General features: G+C 39.1%; 1 protein-coding gene across 6 annotated transcripts in view; it reads right to left on the bottom strand.

The window, feature by feature from the left end:
- Positions 1 to 682: 682 nt before the first annotated feature.
- TRIM37 (tripartite motif containing 37) overlaps positions 683 to 16,573 on the bottom strand; it is a 31,006-nt gene continuing 15,115 nt past the window's right edge. For 2 of the 6 annotated variants that reach the window (XM_085301327.1, XM_085301332.1), the window contains 14 exons: positions 15,386 to 15,462; positions 14,771 to 14,950; positions 13,956 to 14,070; positions 13,520 to 13,729; positions 12,967 to 13,103; positions 12,147 to 12,250; positions 10,607 to 10,807; positions 8,094 to 8,405; positions 6,507 to 6,635; positions 5,348 to 5,534; positions 4,474 to 4,592; positions 2,718 to 2,870; positions 1,822 to 1,906; positions 683 to 1,379 (listed from right to left, as the gene is read on the bottom strand). In XM_085301327.1, the coding sequence (XP_085157453.1) occupies positions 1,376 to 1,379; positions 1,822 to 1,906; positions 2,718 to 2,870; positions 4,474 to 4,592; positions 5,348 to 5,534; positions 6,507 to 6,635; positions 8,094 to 8,405; positions 10,607 to 10,807; positions 12,147 to 12,250; positions 12,967 to 13,103; positions 13,520 to 13,729; positions 13,956 to 14,070; positions 14,771 to 14,950; positions 15,386 to 15,462 (2,013 nt within the window). In that variant the 3' untranslated portion in view covers positions 683 to 1,375. Of the gene's footprint in view, positions 1,380 to 1,817; positions 1,907 to 2,717; positions 2,871 to 4,473; positions 4,593 to 5,347; positions 5,535 to 6,506; positions 6,636 to 8,093; positions 8,406 to 10,606; positions 10,808 to 12,146; positions 12,251 to 12,966; positions 13,104 to 13,519; positions 13,730 to 13,955; positions 14,071 to 14,770; positions 14,951 to 15,385; positions 15,463 to 16,573 lie in introns of those variants that run through there. The other 4 variants (XM_085301331.1, XM_085301330.1, XM_085301333.1 and 1 more) reach the window with 4 other exon arrangements.

The raw sequence follows: 16,573 nt of genomic DNA on the forward strand, positions 1-16,573 counted from the left end.
AGTAGCTGGGAATAAGAAGGCCTATTGCAGCCCTTGTATGATCTGCTTTACAGTCAGAAAAGGAACTTGATGCTATGGTTTTGTCACTTTTAGGACCAGTTTCAGTATAAATTAATTAATGTAAATTAGGCTTCCAAGCCTGTTTACCGACATCTTGTTTAAACACGGGTAGTGTATTATTTCTTTATCAGGTATGYGAAGCATGCTGGTACCTGCTCTGCTCCCTGCAAAGGTTGGACATTAAACTCAGAGTAGGTAACGCGACTAAAATAGTTTCCTTCAGCTTGAGCCTCCTATTAAGAGATGCTGCTGCAAGTGTTGAGGCAGCAGCTCTGTGATTACTGTTAACTGTGTGTAATGATCAACACACAGCCCTGTAAAACAGTAAACRCTGTCACAACTCAGTATCATAAAGTGCAGCTTTATCTGAGTGTACACCAGTTAGTTAGGCATTTGGTCTAACTGTTACTAAAGTGGCTTTAAAAAGCCCAGATGGATTTAAGCTATTTCATTGAAAAAAGGCAATATATTCTGGCAGGAGACAGCCTGTAAGCAGTCAGGAAGTTCAGCAATTCAGTACTAAAAACTAAGTCAAGCTTGGTAGCAGTGTATTACTTACCTGAACAGGCATTCTCTAGCATTTTACTTACTTACACTTGAATGTCTAAAATTTCACACCAGCTTTCACCACTCATTTTATTAACAAAGTGCAAACAGTTTTAAACTATGAGTTGTACAGCACTTACTGTGGAACATTCATACAAAAATGAACTTAAGTACAGTCAGCTGAGACAAGAACAACTATAAGTTACAGTTATTCATGCTTTTTCAATAACCAGCGATTCAGCTTTCATCATAGCTTCAACAAGTAGTTTAGCAGCTCAAAACGCAATGCACAGTGGCAAAATGTTTGGCAATGTGTTCAGTTGGTCCACCTTACAGACTGAGGAAAACAACTTTCATGCCAACTGCCTTACCCCAACTTTCAAACCACTGCATCTGTGGGATTCAGCAGTCTTATACAATCAGTTCATTGCATTAAAAATAAGAACATTCACACATTCTCTGTTATTCTCATGACATAATAGGACAAACATCTTGAAATAGGGCTGCAGCACCTTTTGGACATTTTTTCAGAGCATGTGCATCTGAGTCTGGCAGAGCCAGCAGGAATGCAGCCTTCACTATAAGGCTTCAAAGGTCACTTTGCCCCAGTGACAGGTTAAAGATGACTGTAGCAGTACTGCACAATGGTCCTGGACAGAATGGAGTGTGCACACAACCAAAACCAGGAGCCTTGGACTAAGCTCCAACGAACAACGCGCCTCTTCCCAGGAACGCAAGCCGGCCAGTCTTCAGGCACCCGGTCAGTTCTCTATCTGGTCCAAAGAAAGTCAGCTTTTGTTGAACACCTTCACATTAGAGCAGTTCTATAGCTTCAAGCAGATATGACCTTAACTTTTGAAATTTCAAGCCAGCTACTTAAAATGAAGAGTTTTGATTACATGAGCACACAAGCCTCAACCAGTCCTTCTTCAGCACTATGTAATTTCTAAAGTGCTTTAAAAATTCAGAAAATACAATGGTCTTGAAGATGCACATCAGCCACAAGGAAGTAGACCAGCAACTCACCTATCTACCTGCCACGAATCTCCTGGTGGGAGATTGCCACACGTTAGACTCTACAAACGTCCATCTGCCCACTCTCAGTGAGGTAAATGGTTCCTTTAATCTCTTCAACTTGGGGAGCAATAAGGGAAATGTGCATCTCTGGGGTTACAGTCATCTCAGACCCTAGCTAAGACAAACATTTAGAATTACCTGGTGCTGTCTTCTCCAGTAACAAAGCTGAGATCATCAGGACCTACTTGATCACCCTCTGGAAATACTGAGCATCGCTCTAAGGCTGAAAAAAAAAMCAAACAAACCCAATAACTTTTACTAGGTAAGTATCCAAAACAGCAAGTTAAAGGTCCGTGACCTGCAGGGCCCCACTTTGTGTTGTACTTCACTCCTAACGTGCAGATACATGATATAATTGATTCTGAATTAAGACTGCTCTAGGGTTTTTAAATCAAAATACTTAGTCAAGCAGAGAAATGAGTGATGTTTGATTTTTCTGATGAGTTATGAAGTTCTTGCTAGTGTCTGCAGCAAGCACTAAACAGCAAACAAATCACTGAGCTGAGTTGCTAGGCCATCCTGCTAATGCAGCATGGGACAGTTGTTCAGGCCAAAAGTTAACTTCATGCAGCATCAGCAGTCACCTTCAAGCTTTTAACTTGATCATAAGGTTAAACCTTTTCAAAAGAAACATTAAATGAGTTTTTAAACGGAACTGCTCAAAGCACATTCCTGTCAATTAAGATGCAGCTAAGGCAGTGTGGTTACCTCCCTGAAGTTAGCCTACTTACAGTGCAGATTAGGGTAAGCAGGGAGTTCCAACTCGAAGAACAAGAGCTATGGGTTTTCCAACATCTCCTCTGGGAGACTATCCTAAACTGACTTCTCAAGGCTAGGAAGAGTTCCCTCTCGTGTTCTGATCTATTTTTAATTAGAAACCCAAGAGAAGAGTTCCAAATCTCACTGGCTCCTGGTTGAGTTTTAATACCTACATAGCACCATTAGTAATCTCAGCTTTGACAATGTTCTATATTCATAAGAGCACCCAGGCAAGCCTAAAGCATTTGGAGATGTGCGCACGCAATCGATTCTACCTTCGCTTGAGGACTGGACAGAGAAGGCATGGTTAAATCCCTCTGAAGTGGAGGTGGCATCCTCCTGCTCTTCATTTTCTGTGTCACATTCAATGTCACTATCACTGCTCATTCCTGGTAGGAGATGAAGGACATGCTTCTGACATACCCCAGCTGCAAAAAAAAAAGCCAAACCAAAACAAACAAAAAAAACCCCACGAAGCAAAAATTATGGTAGTGAGATTTGTGTAGCTCAAGTGTTCAACTTTTTCCATGTTTAAGAGTTAAGACCAATATCAAATACCAAAAGCTGGCAAGACAAAGAGAGAGAAAGCACATTTAAAGCTAAATGTATTTACTAAAGCTCTAAGGAATTCAACAGAACATTCAGTCTAATTTTGCTGTGCAGCTCAGCTCAAGAGGAGTAGTTCTAGCTACATTGAGCTGGAACTTCAGTATCTGCAGTTTATTCTTGCTTGAGCTGCACTCCTCAGCCAGCCCCTCAGCCCACCCCTACAGGCAGGGCAGAAAATAAAATGCTTTTTCGATAGATGATGCGACCGTTTAAGCAGATGTACCTGCCAGATCCTGCAAGCCGCAATATTCTGTTAAGTGTCCCACTTAAGCATAACAGGCTTTTCCTAAAAGCTAACTAGAGCTGTAGTGAATCAAGGCAGCTTCTTTTGTTTTGTCACAACTCAAGTATGCATCGACACCAGTCAAAAATTCACCCATCTGCACAGTGTTGTGGATGACTGAAGGGATTTGCTCTGTTCTTTTATTTCCTAAGAGYTGATGGTCGCTGTTGAAAGAAAGTMAGGGGCTAAGTGAGATGCCAACTCTACTGTAATTTTTCTTCTCTGAAAGGAAAATAATTGTAATATTTGTTTCCTGGTGTTTTTAACAATGAAGTATTTCAGTTTTAAAAACATTTTCCTATTAGGCTCTCTGCTGTAACAGGAGAACTGCAGGAGCACATCACGATCAYGCTGCAGTGACTAAGAGCAGAAATTCAGTTTTGTCACTGAGAGACCTTCTGTAAATGCCAACTCCTACACAATATTGCACACTGCAGATAGAGATGGATGCTGGCACCTTAATATAGGCTTTGCGCTACAATTCAGTCATTGAAATTCAAATTAGTGCAGGGGTGGGAGGCAGGAGAGTTTTAGCAAGATAAGAAAAACTCTTCTACGTGGACTTTCAAAAAGAAAGACAATAATATTTTTTCCAGCCTGCAAAGGATACAAGAAGGGAGGGGGGAAGTTTCCTCCAAATGTCTAAGGAAACTGGCTTACGTACCACAAAGCTAGATACAAACAAGACATCAGAGAGATTCTAGTGGTAACTACTTCCACTCCTGCACTGTGGTTTGCCCCTGACGGCAGAAGGTTTAAGAAAAGCCAAGGTCACTGACTATAATTAGATAAGAAAAATTATTTTCAACGCCATGCAACAGAACAGCAAAGCAAAGATGTGGCCATTAGAAGCAGGAAAAGCAGCTAGTAGTCCAAAGAAAGAGATGGCCTCTTACACCATTATCTGCTAGGTCTTCAAACTCCTACTGTATCACAACATCACTATTTCTCCACAGATAGCAGTGGGACAGAAAGATTCTCTCCTCATTATACTACAGCTGCCAAGTGTTATAACAAAGTTAACAACCACGGAAACATTTTTTTTTTCCTTCCCCACCAAGCTATTTGCATTACAAAAAGGGATGATCATAGACTGAAGCGTTGTAACGCTACGTTTACAATTACCACGTTTGATTTACCTTCCTCGGCCCCAGCTGAAGCACCTTCAGAAAGCATGCCCTGCAGTTCACCAGTTTCCAAGCCGTTCTCCAAATCAGCTGAGTGGGTTCCCTCTGTACGACATCCTTTAGAATTCGGTCTTAAGAAAGAATTTAGGAGACACACAGAAAAGCTTATTAAAGATTTAGTTGAGCTAGGAAGACAGCTCCTTTTAGTACCACATCTAGTTTCACTCAAGTCTCTTGCATGTCTGCTTAAGTCACCAACTCAACATCCAGTTTTAATTAACTTGCAAAAACTTAAGATCCTAAAAAATAAAAAAGACTGGAGAAGCTTAAGATGAGTGTTTTCCAAAGRTGGTGAAAACTGCTATTAAGAGGRAAAAAAAAAMCAAAATAAAAAACAAACAAAAAAACCCAGTACACCATTGCTCTTTAGCTGCCTGTTGGCTAACTAAGCTATTTYAGTCACTGTGAAAAGTGGAATCACAGTGAAAAACTCTCTCTTAAGGAGAAAATCAATAGTTATAACCTTTCTTTTAAGAGAACATGTGGTAAGGAACAGTGGCAAAACAAGCAAAGGCTGCCTTTCAAATCAAAGTAGCAAACTACATCTACCGCTGATCAAAATTCAAAAAACCCCAAAGAACAATAAAAAAAGGAACCCAGCACATAAAGGACTTGTAACCTAGTTATAAAGCCAAAAATTGATATCCAGAGGGAACAGCAACCAAATAAACTTCAAAGTAATTTCTCTTCCTTGCTGCAAGCACCTGGCACTGGCTTTAGTAGCTTGGTTATTTTCTTTCTAGACCAAGGGAACTGGGGGAGGAAAGAACAAGAGGGAAAACAAGAGTCAAACAAAAACCATCCCCAACTGTCCCCAAACCCTTACCCTAAAGCTCCAACTTTTCTGGCCTTCTCTATAGCAGCTAAGCCATTTAGGCCAGAAACTCCCACGTCRGAATCCGAACCTTCACAAGGTCTGTCCTCGGGCTTCGGCAGTGCCTCAGAAGCATTACCGCTGCTCAGGGGCCTCGGAGAGTTATGTCTGCTGCTTGWCTTGGAACTTCCAACGCCACCTGAGAAGACAGGAAAAGCAGCTCAAAGCACATCCAGTTTTATTTTATATGCTAAACATGCAGTTGTTTTATATCACCAGTTAAGTTCCAAGCACATGTATGCACAAGCACACCATCCCCACTCTTGCTCTTAAAACCTTACATTTTTAAGTCACTGTCTGAGCAACAAAAATCACTTCACATATGCTCCGAAGCACACACAGAGTGTCTGTCACAGCTGCCATCTTGGGAGATGTCAGAAAATCCTTCCCCATGTTGTGCAGCTGAAATATATCTTCTAGCAATAGAGACACCCTCTTCACCAAGTCTAGAGTTACAGAAAACAGAGTTGTCTGACTGCACTAACGCAGCCTTTCTAGTCACGGAAAGTGGTGAAACTAGGCACAAAGCTTGCTGCTTCCCTCTGCGCCTCCCTGCTGTGTTCCAGTATCTCACTCAGGCATGCTGCATCTGTTCAGCATACAAGAAAAGAATTGTGACATCCGGTAACTTCACTGAGCACTTACATTTACAGGGGCAGAATACCAATTCCTGTACTAGGTGTTTAATTTCATTACCACTCAAGGAAGTGCACTGTAAAACTCAGGAGCAGTGACATCACACAATACTGTCATCATATTTATCGGTTTTCTTGACTTCCCTTTAAGTCAAATCAATKTAAGCCTGGGTCAGTACACTGCATCTGTCCCTTTTTACCACAAGTGTAGCTCCTAAAACACCTAGAGTAAGACCAGAAGTGACATACAACACATACTTTTATATTCTACTGGTAAGTCTTCTGTGCAGCACTGCTCTACAGCAAATTAACTATCAAAGATCTCCATAGGTGCAGTAACGCTAATTATACTTGAGAAAGGACCTAGTCAAGTTTCAGGGAAACTTCAGTCTGTTGCCAAGTAAACGACTTCCTGAAGAGCTTTGTACAGACAGTAAGATGCATCACATCACACGTGCAAAGACRACCTCGTTTACCTTCAGAAGTTTGACCATCGCCCTTTGAACGAAGATTACCATCCCCACAGTCCATAGCTCTTCGCAGAGACAGAGCTCCTGCTGCTCCACACCGAATAGGTTTGGGTGAATTACTTTTCTTACTTGCAGCTGCAAAAATATTTTAACATGTGGTAAGGGTGCAGCATTCTGTTTTCATGCTTGTTTTAGGTGAAGTTAAGCTATATGAGCTACTTTCTCTTTTCTGGATATCAGACTAGTCTCATTCCTCACTGACTCCCAGTCCTGCACAAAATTCCTTTCACACTCTTCCTATCAAAGATGCAGGCTAGAGAAAAGGAGCTCAACTAGTTTGGGTCACTGTCAAGATTATACAAGTAACATATGGATGCTGTACAGTAAGAGATCCTCCAGGAACCCGTCATCCAGACGGCTTCAGCCATAGTTACACATGCATTTCAGACAGGAATAGAGAAGTGGTAACTGAAACAGTGAAACACTAAGTTCTGCTGTTCCCGCACCCCACAGAGCTGACAGGCAGCAACGGGAGTTTTATAGATCACTACTGTACATTCCTCTCATTCTGCTGCAGATCCAGGAGGCTGCGCAGTGCCTTAGTAACCTTCACAGGATGAGGAATTTATCCACACAACACAAAACTAGCGCTTCCAATGAAGCGGCTTGATCCTTCCTGGTTTATTGATGGCACTGTTCRAGTTTCCAAACTTTAAACACACAACTATTTTTCCTCTGAATGTGTACCACCAGAGCAGGAATTCTCTGTTTTATGAAAGTAATGAAAAGCAAAGTAAGATTTTTGCAAGTCCAGTAAAAGCCTGTTTTGGAGGTACATTTTGAAGTCGATGCAGAAGAAGAAAAAAACTACTCTATCAGYTCTTCAGTCTGCAATAGATTTCTTATTAATCTTGGTTCCAAAACAGCAAGCAATAACTTGAATCAAAACACAGAAGGCTGGAGCAGTATCTCCCCAGGCAACAGGAAGCAAGGGAGGATTGACAATCATTTGTGCCTTTATTCAGGAGCATAAGCAAARAAGGGCACTTGCACAACCTTGAACGGAACCTCAAAAGATTCCACGCTGGCAGTGACAGAATTTGAGCAGATAGACATTGGCATTGCTTTGAAAGAAGTCACCTTTCAACAGGCAAAAGGCTCTCCAAAGAGAACCTTGGTTTGCTCAAATTTAGCAAGATTTCAAGTTATTAAAATATGGTAAGTTTGGAATTAATTTTGTTCACCAGCAAGAATTAAGCTTCACAGATGAGCTGCATTTAGAGTAGCAGTCAAAAAGAAATGACCTTCAGCTAGAGTAAGTTCAATTTTGGATTAAACTCAGTGGGCTGCAAAACATTCTCACTACATCAGGCTAGTGGYTGTGGACCAGAAGTTGTGGTGCTTTTGCTGGAAAAGGCTGAAATGAGTTTCAGAAAACATTTACTTATTGAAAGGTTTTATATTTCTGGATTCTTATGGTTGAATTTGAATATGAGCAAAGAGGTCTATTTACAGATGCCTGGATAAATAATCCATTTATACAACTGACATCTATAAGAGTGACATTTAAATCTCCCTTCTCTACACACTTACAATTCCTTATGTAACAACTTGTAACTGAAGACTTTGTCAGTAGTTCCATTCCTATTTCTTGCAACTTGCTGCAACTTTCTGTTCCACAGGCAGCTAAAGCACCCTGTTCAACAGAGAAGAAGCTGGGTTGTCCATCACATGTGCCAGCATTGCTGCTTCTTACTTCTGACAGTTGGTTTTTTACATCAGACATTTTGCTTCGGACTTCAGCCATCTGAGTTTTCAGTCTCTTCAGCATCTTTATGTCAGGGGGCACACGCCACATTGCCTGGTGTCTCCGCTGATCTCGATCTTTCAGAGAATAGGATGACGCTTTACCAAAGGAAAGGTTAAAGAACACACCAACTGAGTAAAATTGATCTCAAAGAAAACTGCACATCTATTTTTAACAGCTATAAAAAAAAATCTTTTGCTCTGTTATAAAAATGAGAGATAAAGACATATTCTCCTGTACTAGTATGGTTAATATTTAGGTTGCAAGTACTGCAGAGTCACTGAAACAGCAGATTTCCWTTCTTGCCTGTTATGGGAGAAGGACTCAAAACTTGCTCTTTGGAAGAAGGAAGACTTCTGATACTACTGCATCAATTCTGATTACTGAGTTACTCTATACTGTTAGACAAGCTTAGGTTCACAAGCTCAGTCAATTCTTAAATATAAGTTTTTATAAAATCCTCATATAACAAACCTGTCATGTTAACATAGAACCCAAAGAAATCTGAAACTAGAGAAGGAATTCTCTTAAGCATCTAACACCTCAAGATCAGGTCAAAGAGCTAATACCAGGGCAAGCCTATGTGCTACTCAGCAAGTAGATCAACTTTGATGCCTATTTCAAGTGTTACAGATTCTATAAACRCTTTACTGCAAATTCAGCTGTTTCAGAGATGTAAATCAAAGTGGCTCATAGGAAAGCAACTTCACCTTAGGAGGTGAAGTTTGGCAAACTCCAAATATAATAGAAGCTTTCTCTTACTTGGATGAATACRCTCTGGGAACAGTCAAATCTTAAGAGGACTCAGCAAAACACACCATTTCAACTGTGTAGTCAGTAGTTAAAGATGACCAGGAATGCATTCAGCACACCAATAACTTAGTCTTGCTTGAGTAACACAGCCAAAAATGCAATGCCCTCTCTTAAGGTCCTTCCACCCAGGCCTTTCCCAAACAACCAAGCAAAACAATGTTGAGACCTACACTTCATATGCTGCTTTCCCCTTTTTACTTACAGCACTGACCTCCATTTCTGGGAAGATGCATTATGCATAGCTGAAAATTCATCTGACTGCAATCTACCTGACTATTGCTGAAACTCTATTCCTGTGACTGGGTTTAAAGAAAATCACAAAGGAAGCAAACACTTTGAGTAAGCTTTTAGATGCTGGTAATGCCAGTGTCATTGCTGGAGCGAAAGAAAGCATGTATTTGTAGCACATAGACCATTATTTCTCTTCTGATCTTTAAATCACCAAATAGTTGTTTTGGAATGACCTGAAATAGGCTGTTGTGGTAGTGGGCCAGTTAGCTCCAAATGAATATTAACTATGATAAATGTATTACTGATGTTTGATTTAATTCTTTACTAACAAAACAAGAGAAACACGCGACCTTCAACAATAATTGAGTGCCAGAGTTGCCAGTTTTCTTGCTTGTGCAGCACATGAAGTTTATTATTGTTCTAGCTTGCTAGATCCTGAGTAACAAATAATTTTCAGAATCTTTAGTTATTTTAATAGCATCACTATTTTTTCCTCCCGCCATTCTGATCTATTTTTCTTCCAAAAGTGCTTACATAGCCTGTTTTTGCACTGTTGCTCTTTATTTTTTTCCTGCCTTGAACCTTCATTCCTTTTGCCTTCTACTTGTTTTTCAAGCCTACTCGGTGAATTTTTTTAGTTCTGTTCTAAATGCCTTTTTCCATATTCCTGGTATTATTTTCTTATTAGCATAYGCCATGCTCCTAGTACTCTCAACCACTAAGTGCACAAATTGTGTGAAGTGAGAGGTGCCACTGCTTTCTCAGCAGATAGCTGTTTTGTGTTATTTTGTCTTTTAATAATAACACCTTCCAAAAGAGAGCTTTTCACTTATCTCCCACAGTGGCTTTTACAGGAACTGCCTGAACTATATTACTACAATACAGTATACACAAAATAGACAGTCAGTTCAGTCGTATCACCCCAAAAAGATGAGAAGTCCCTCACTGATGCACATTTATGGTTTTAGCTGAGTCATCTGTAGCTTCCAAACTGAGGTCAACCATTAAGAAAAAGAGTGTGTTAAAGCAGGCAGTAGGATGTAACGTACTGACTAGCACAACTGAGGATATGAAAGTCTAGCTATCAATGAAGGATTGACTATAATTCTTTTTTCCTCTCTTCAAAATCTGCTTCTAACTCTGGGACTGTGTTCTCAGAGATATCTCCAAGTTGGAATCAAGTTACTTGGGATGTTATGCATACATAGCTTTTCTAAAAGGAAAGACATCAAACACAGGTCATAAGCACAATTACCTCTGTTCTGCAGAAGAGAGGCAGGTGGACGTGGCTGAAGGCCCCAAAGGTTTTCCATACCATTTCTGTCTTTTAAATCCAACAAGTGGATTAAAATTAAGGGATCTATATCTAATAAGCTGCTACTGGCTGCTGAACCTAGGGTACTTCCTCCTCGCCTTGAAGATCTTCCACTTGCATTGGTGTAGCCATGGCAAGTACCTAAGGAAGAGTTATGGAGAAAGAGCGTGCATATATACAACATAGGTGATGCATTAAGCTCCAGTACCCTGTAAAAAACAAAAAAGCTGAATTCTTCATCTAAAGTAAGAATGAAAACATTCCAAGAGATTTAACAAAACCAGTATTATTTCATGGATTGTTGGATTCTGAGAGCATTCTAAAAGCAATCAGATACACTTCTAACTAAAAGTTTAAGCTAAAAAGCCTCACAGAACAAAACCAAAGAATACTTCACTTTATGATTTTTTTTACGTAAATCAACATACAAAGAGCATTTACTCCAAAGAGATGTACATAAGCATTCTAACTTTTTTTTTTAATTAGATTTAGGAGAGGTCTTCAGTTAACTTCTGCTTTGTGCTATGATGTTTCTGTTAAATAGCAGCAGAAACACTTGAAAGATCAAGAGAATCTTCAGAGAAAACAGATCTGGGTAAATCAGACAGCTTAGTAGAACTCCCTTCTGACAAATGTAAGCGACGCTGCTAACACTCCAACTAGAAAACACTGCAAGCAGGTAAATGCAAGAAGCTTCTCTTAAGTGAAGAGATTAAAAATACTGTGTTAGCTTTTAAAATGCAGTTAATCACTCTTTAACATCTCCTAAATAGATACTGTATCTGCAGCCACTGTGCAGCTTCTTTAAATGATACGCTTCTAGAAAGAAACAGACATRTTCCTCAAATTCATAAATCGCAAGGACCAGCAAACTTCCACAGTAGCATAAATGACAGTTCTTGTCTCATTTGTGGTCATCTTTGTCACAAATGGAACAAAAAGTAGATTTTTTCAGAATCCTGGGGAATAGTTTTAACCTCTGGCTCAGAATCTGGGCTCATCTCAAGACTGCAAGGGATCTTAGAGCACCTTTTCATTATTGCATTTAAGAACTGTTCCCACTCGACTTTTAATGATTCTACACTTCATTCCCTCCACAAACTTGAGATTTTGGTGCCCTGTAAAATCTGAAGTGAACATGTCACATGTTCAGAGGCCACAGACGCTAGTAAAGATTGCTTGTCAGTCTATTTTTGACTGGAATGGAAGGGTTTTCAAAGAGGCAGAGAAGCTTCACTCCTAAGTTATGTAGTATTTTTAAATAAGTATGTCCAGAAGATCCTCCCCCAGCCCCCCTTTTTTTTGGTTGAATCAGTGAGATGCTTCCACTACACTGCAATTATCAGTACACACTACATGATGCAGCAGATCCAAAAATAGAGGTGTCTGCAGAACACAGCTTGGTGAGGCTTTCAAGAACAGGGGAAGGAATCCAGCAGCCTTTCACACACATGAAAATTCTGAAGGTTGCTTTTCATACCTGATGCTCCAGAAGTAGCAGCAGCAGAAGCAGCAGCATCCTCCATGAGATCTCCTTCTTCCAACTCCATGTTATTGCTATATTCCACATCATTTTCACCAGACCTTAGGAGATGATTGGGGTGGAAAAGGGGGAATGTAGTTATTAACTTCTGTCAGCTCCTGTTAAATATTACGGCATTTATTTTGAAAAAATGTGAAGCATCATAGACAAAATTTTCTACATTCTAAACTACACAAATTAAACGAAATAAAGAGCATTAATTAAATGACTGACTCAGTAATCGAGAGTCAAAGCGTCAAACATTTCTAGACTTTAAAATTTGACCCTGTAAGCTTTTATAGTTGTATGTACTACAACACATTTTAATGTTTTATTGAAGGTCCTAGCATTTGATATTATCTTAACTACAAAGTTTAAATTCTCAAGATTTAAGTAACTTATAGTCATTGTTATTATCTTCCTACTACTACATCAATTTCTAATACCAAAGCTCTACTTTGTTAAAATGTCAGATAGTACAGAAACAGACTTCTTAAGTGTTTTGGGAAAGAATCTTCACAGACTATCACTCATCAGTGACAGAGTATATACTAAATAAATCAAAAGATAGGAACTAGCTGCCTCAAAATTCAACATCTAGTGTTAAACATATCACTGYGTATTGTTGCCAGTACAGGAAACAGCCCTCACATTGCACTGAAATCCCTCCCACAACATCATTGTGATACAGTGAATGAGTCAGTTTCCACCAGAGTACAAAGACTGTTTCCTGGGAGACAAGGTGATGATCTGGAAAGCATTTTTTGAAGCTACTCACATAGTTTCTTCATCAATATCATTTTCTTCAGTGTTACTAGTTGCTGTTGAACTTGCTGAAGAGCTGCTGCCATCAAGATGGTTTACCTCGTCCTCTCCAGCAAGATCTACATCCAGGTCACCATCAGAGAGCTCATGCTACAGTAACAACAGATTAGATTGTTTTTATAGTAAGAAGCATTTCAAGCACTTTAATGCATTTACCAAAAGGTCTAACCAGAAACCCTCTCCTCCCAAAGATGTCAAGATATCACACAGGACTTTTGGACACAGAGGGTCCAAAAACACAATAAAAGCTGGCAACAAACAGAAGAACTGAATTTTTCAACTGCAGCGAGGAAAGCTTTTCCTTGTGGTGGGAYCACGTCGCTCTGTTCTAAAACATATCTCCTTAAGTCATCACCTACTGCTAACCTCTCATATGTGTTATCTCCTACTTCCACACAGAGAATAATAACTCTAATTCACAATTTGTAAGTTGATCTATATTTCCATTGCTATCCTATCGCAAAAAGTTACACAGAAACAAAGAAGCATGAAAAGATTATTCCTACGTTAAAGTCTTCATGCTGGATTTTCTCCTCATCATCTTCCTTGCTGTCTCGCACTCCTGGAGCAGCAACATTTTCAAGTAGTGTTTCAGTGCTTTGTCCAGACTTCTTCGATCTTGTTTCTGAACCATCATCATTCTGGGGACTAAGATGAGTGTCTGGAGGTGAAATGCCTCGTGATTTCTGGGTCCGAGATAGTTCAATCGCAAGCCTCTTAAATATTAGAGGGACACAAAAGTACATATAGAAGACAACATTGGAGCCGTATCATCACATCAAATAAGTTTGTTTCTTAGCATATATACTATTTTAATAGTGACGCTATTAAACTAACAATAACTATCTAATTAAACACAATTACCAAATTGAACTTTGTAACCTGARACTGGTCAGAGAAAGGTGAAACTGAAAATTTTACACCAATATACATCCTACTTACTTCTTTAAGGTTATTTATTTGTTGGATATAACTTGTCTGAGCTGCTTCCAATTGAGCAATGTACCAGTGTTGATCTCGACACTTTTGAAAGAAGGTCGGTGAGCGCACTTGGAACCTTCAAAGCAAAATTTGACAAGTTTCAGTTTTGTTCTACAGAGTTTGGAAAGCCCTGCATAAAAAACGTCATACAACATGCAATCTAGTAATAAAGTAAACTTAGACAATGAGTACTTCTACATACTAAGCATCTCGAATTCACTGAACAGTAATAGCAAGTATTTTGTAGGAGAGGCAATTATAGGAGAAGTCATTATCTTCAGAAACTGACACTAACAAAACTGACATGCTATGAAGCACTGAACAGAAGCAAGAGTAGAACTGTGCATACAGCACTTGAAATAGCTGAATAAAGTTTCTGTATTTTGTCATAACATTGCAATTTCCATTGACAGCATCAGCTCTGTGACATGACAGGTTTCTTTCATTCACTCCCAAAGCTCTCCTTTGCTCACCGGAACTACTTCTAAAGAGGGGAAGAAAACATTTTTCCTTTAATTCAGTTAGCTACAGATACCCAACCCAGGCTTATTAGCATCAAGCACAGCTTCACCTCAAAGAAACACACATACTTAAACTTCCCTTAACTCTCTTCAGCACATTTTCTCCTTTGAAGCTTATGACAGTGAAATCTATTTATGACAAAACATGTCATACTTTTTTATATTTGAATACTTGATTACTTCCCATTTTAGCAATGTGTGATACTTTTTATGAAACGATAGCAGAAAAAAGTCCCATTAAGTTGTCGCCTTTACCTTAGAATCACAGTGTCATTCTGTCTGTTTAAATAGCCTTCATTGGCTAGCAAGTCTAGACGGAAGAATCTGTTGTAGCCCCAGCATTCTCCAACTTCAAAATCAGAGGCAAACTCTCGAATTATGTTTTTAGTTGGATCATTGGTAGACTGGTGAACCATTTCTACACGATACTCATACCTAAGCAGAGGAAGATCAGAAGGATTAACACCAGAACAAAGAGACAAAGTGCTGAATCCATCAAGYTTAAGAGAACTATACTTTTTGGGAGGCTAGCATTTCCAGCTGAAGACATGATTCATTCTTAAAATTTTGTTGAAGACTTATGCAAAAGGCATTGTAGCAAAGATGTAAAGAGAGTACCAAACCGAGGACTGAATACTGGGAGTCAGATATTCTTACCTGTTTTATTGCCAGCTTGCTATTTATCTTAGGCAAGCCACTGAACACTAACTTTAAAATATCACCTTTGGACATGATTCAAAGCTCAGTGGACAATAGAAATGACTATCCTTTTCAATAGGCTCTACAAAAATCTCTGGCAACCCCTTACAAAACTACTCAGGTTATTCTTTGCAAAGCTCTCCAGATTCTTTGGCAATTTGTTTTTCTTACTTGGATGTCTCTGGCAATCCAGCCGACAGCTCCAAGAACACAGATAGATAGTAGCCCCGTACCACTCCATTCCCATCCTTTACAGAAAGAGATAGAAAAATCATTAAAAAAAAGGTCAAAACCAGAAAAAAAACCCACTTCCATATACCCTTGAAGTTTCAGAAAACAGCTTCAATCAATTCAAAATTTCCAGATAGTATTTTGTACACTACAATTTTGATTTTGTTTTCTATGACTTAGAACTCCTACTGTAATCAAGGTGGAGTTCACACCTGGAAGCAGATGTRCACTCTACTATTTTTATCTCAGATATAAATCACCATCTCAGAACATAGCTTAATTGAACTGCTAAAACGTTAGAGTAGCTTAAGTACAAAACTGAACAGACAAACATTTGTCAATATGTTGGAACAACACTTATTTAACAGAACATAGATCAAGCAGTAAAAAGAAAGAAAAAAAAAAAAAGCTCACAAAACCTACGCATCACTTTATTATGGTCCAGTTCTCTCTACACAACACTCTAAGCATGAAAACAGCTCAGGTTAAACATTAGTTCTGAAATATTTTACATACAGTTGCATTTAAAAGCCACTTCATTTCTAAAAGAGGAAAGAATCATTTCTTTGCTTAAGAAAAACATGCAACATGAACAAGTTAGGTCAATTAACAACTTAAGAATCACCAGAATTCAAGAAAAATTGTGGCAAAATCTTCATCACACTCACCTTAATCAAGGATGAAGAATGGCTCAACTTGAACCTTCTAGGTTGAAGAAACATTTCAACTTACCACTTTAAAATTAGTTTTAATGCCTTTTGACAATGCACTTTACACAGTCAATCCTGAATTTAAAATACTCTGAAAACTTACACAGTGGTCCACCTCTGCTCTGCAGGAATACTAYTGTGTGCATATGTGGACTTGACAGATGAATCCAGTCCTGTGAAGATCCCATTTAAATGACTAACAAACAACAGAAGTTATACTCCACCACTAAACTCACGAAGTTATTTCTCCAAAAAAAAGCTGTAAGAGCAGCCAGAGCTTTTGGAAGCACTGACCAAACTAGTGGAGTTAAAAAGATCACACCTGACGGGTTAGCATTCCAATAACGACACAAATACTGCTTTAAAAGTCTGAATATTCAGCTCACTGAAAGGACATTAGTACAATACACTTTTTAAC

The sequence above is a fragment of the Rhea americana genome, unplaced genomic scaffold (genome assembly GCF_003343005.1).
Source record: "Rhea americana isolate MKP2758 unplaced genomic scaffold, rheAme1 scaffold_175, whole genome shotgun sequence".
In the NCBI taxonomy this organism is placed as follows: Eukaryota; Metazoa; Chordata; class Aves; order Rheiformes; family Rheidae; genus Rhea; species Rhea americana.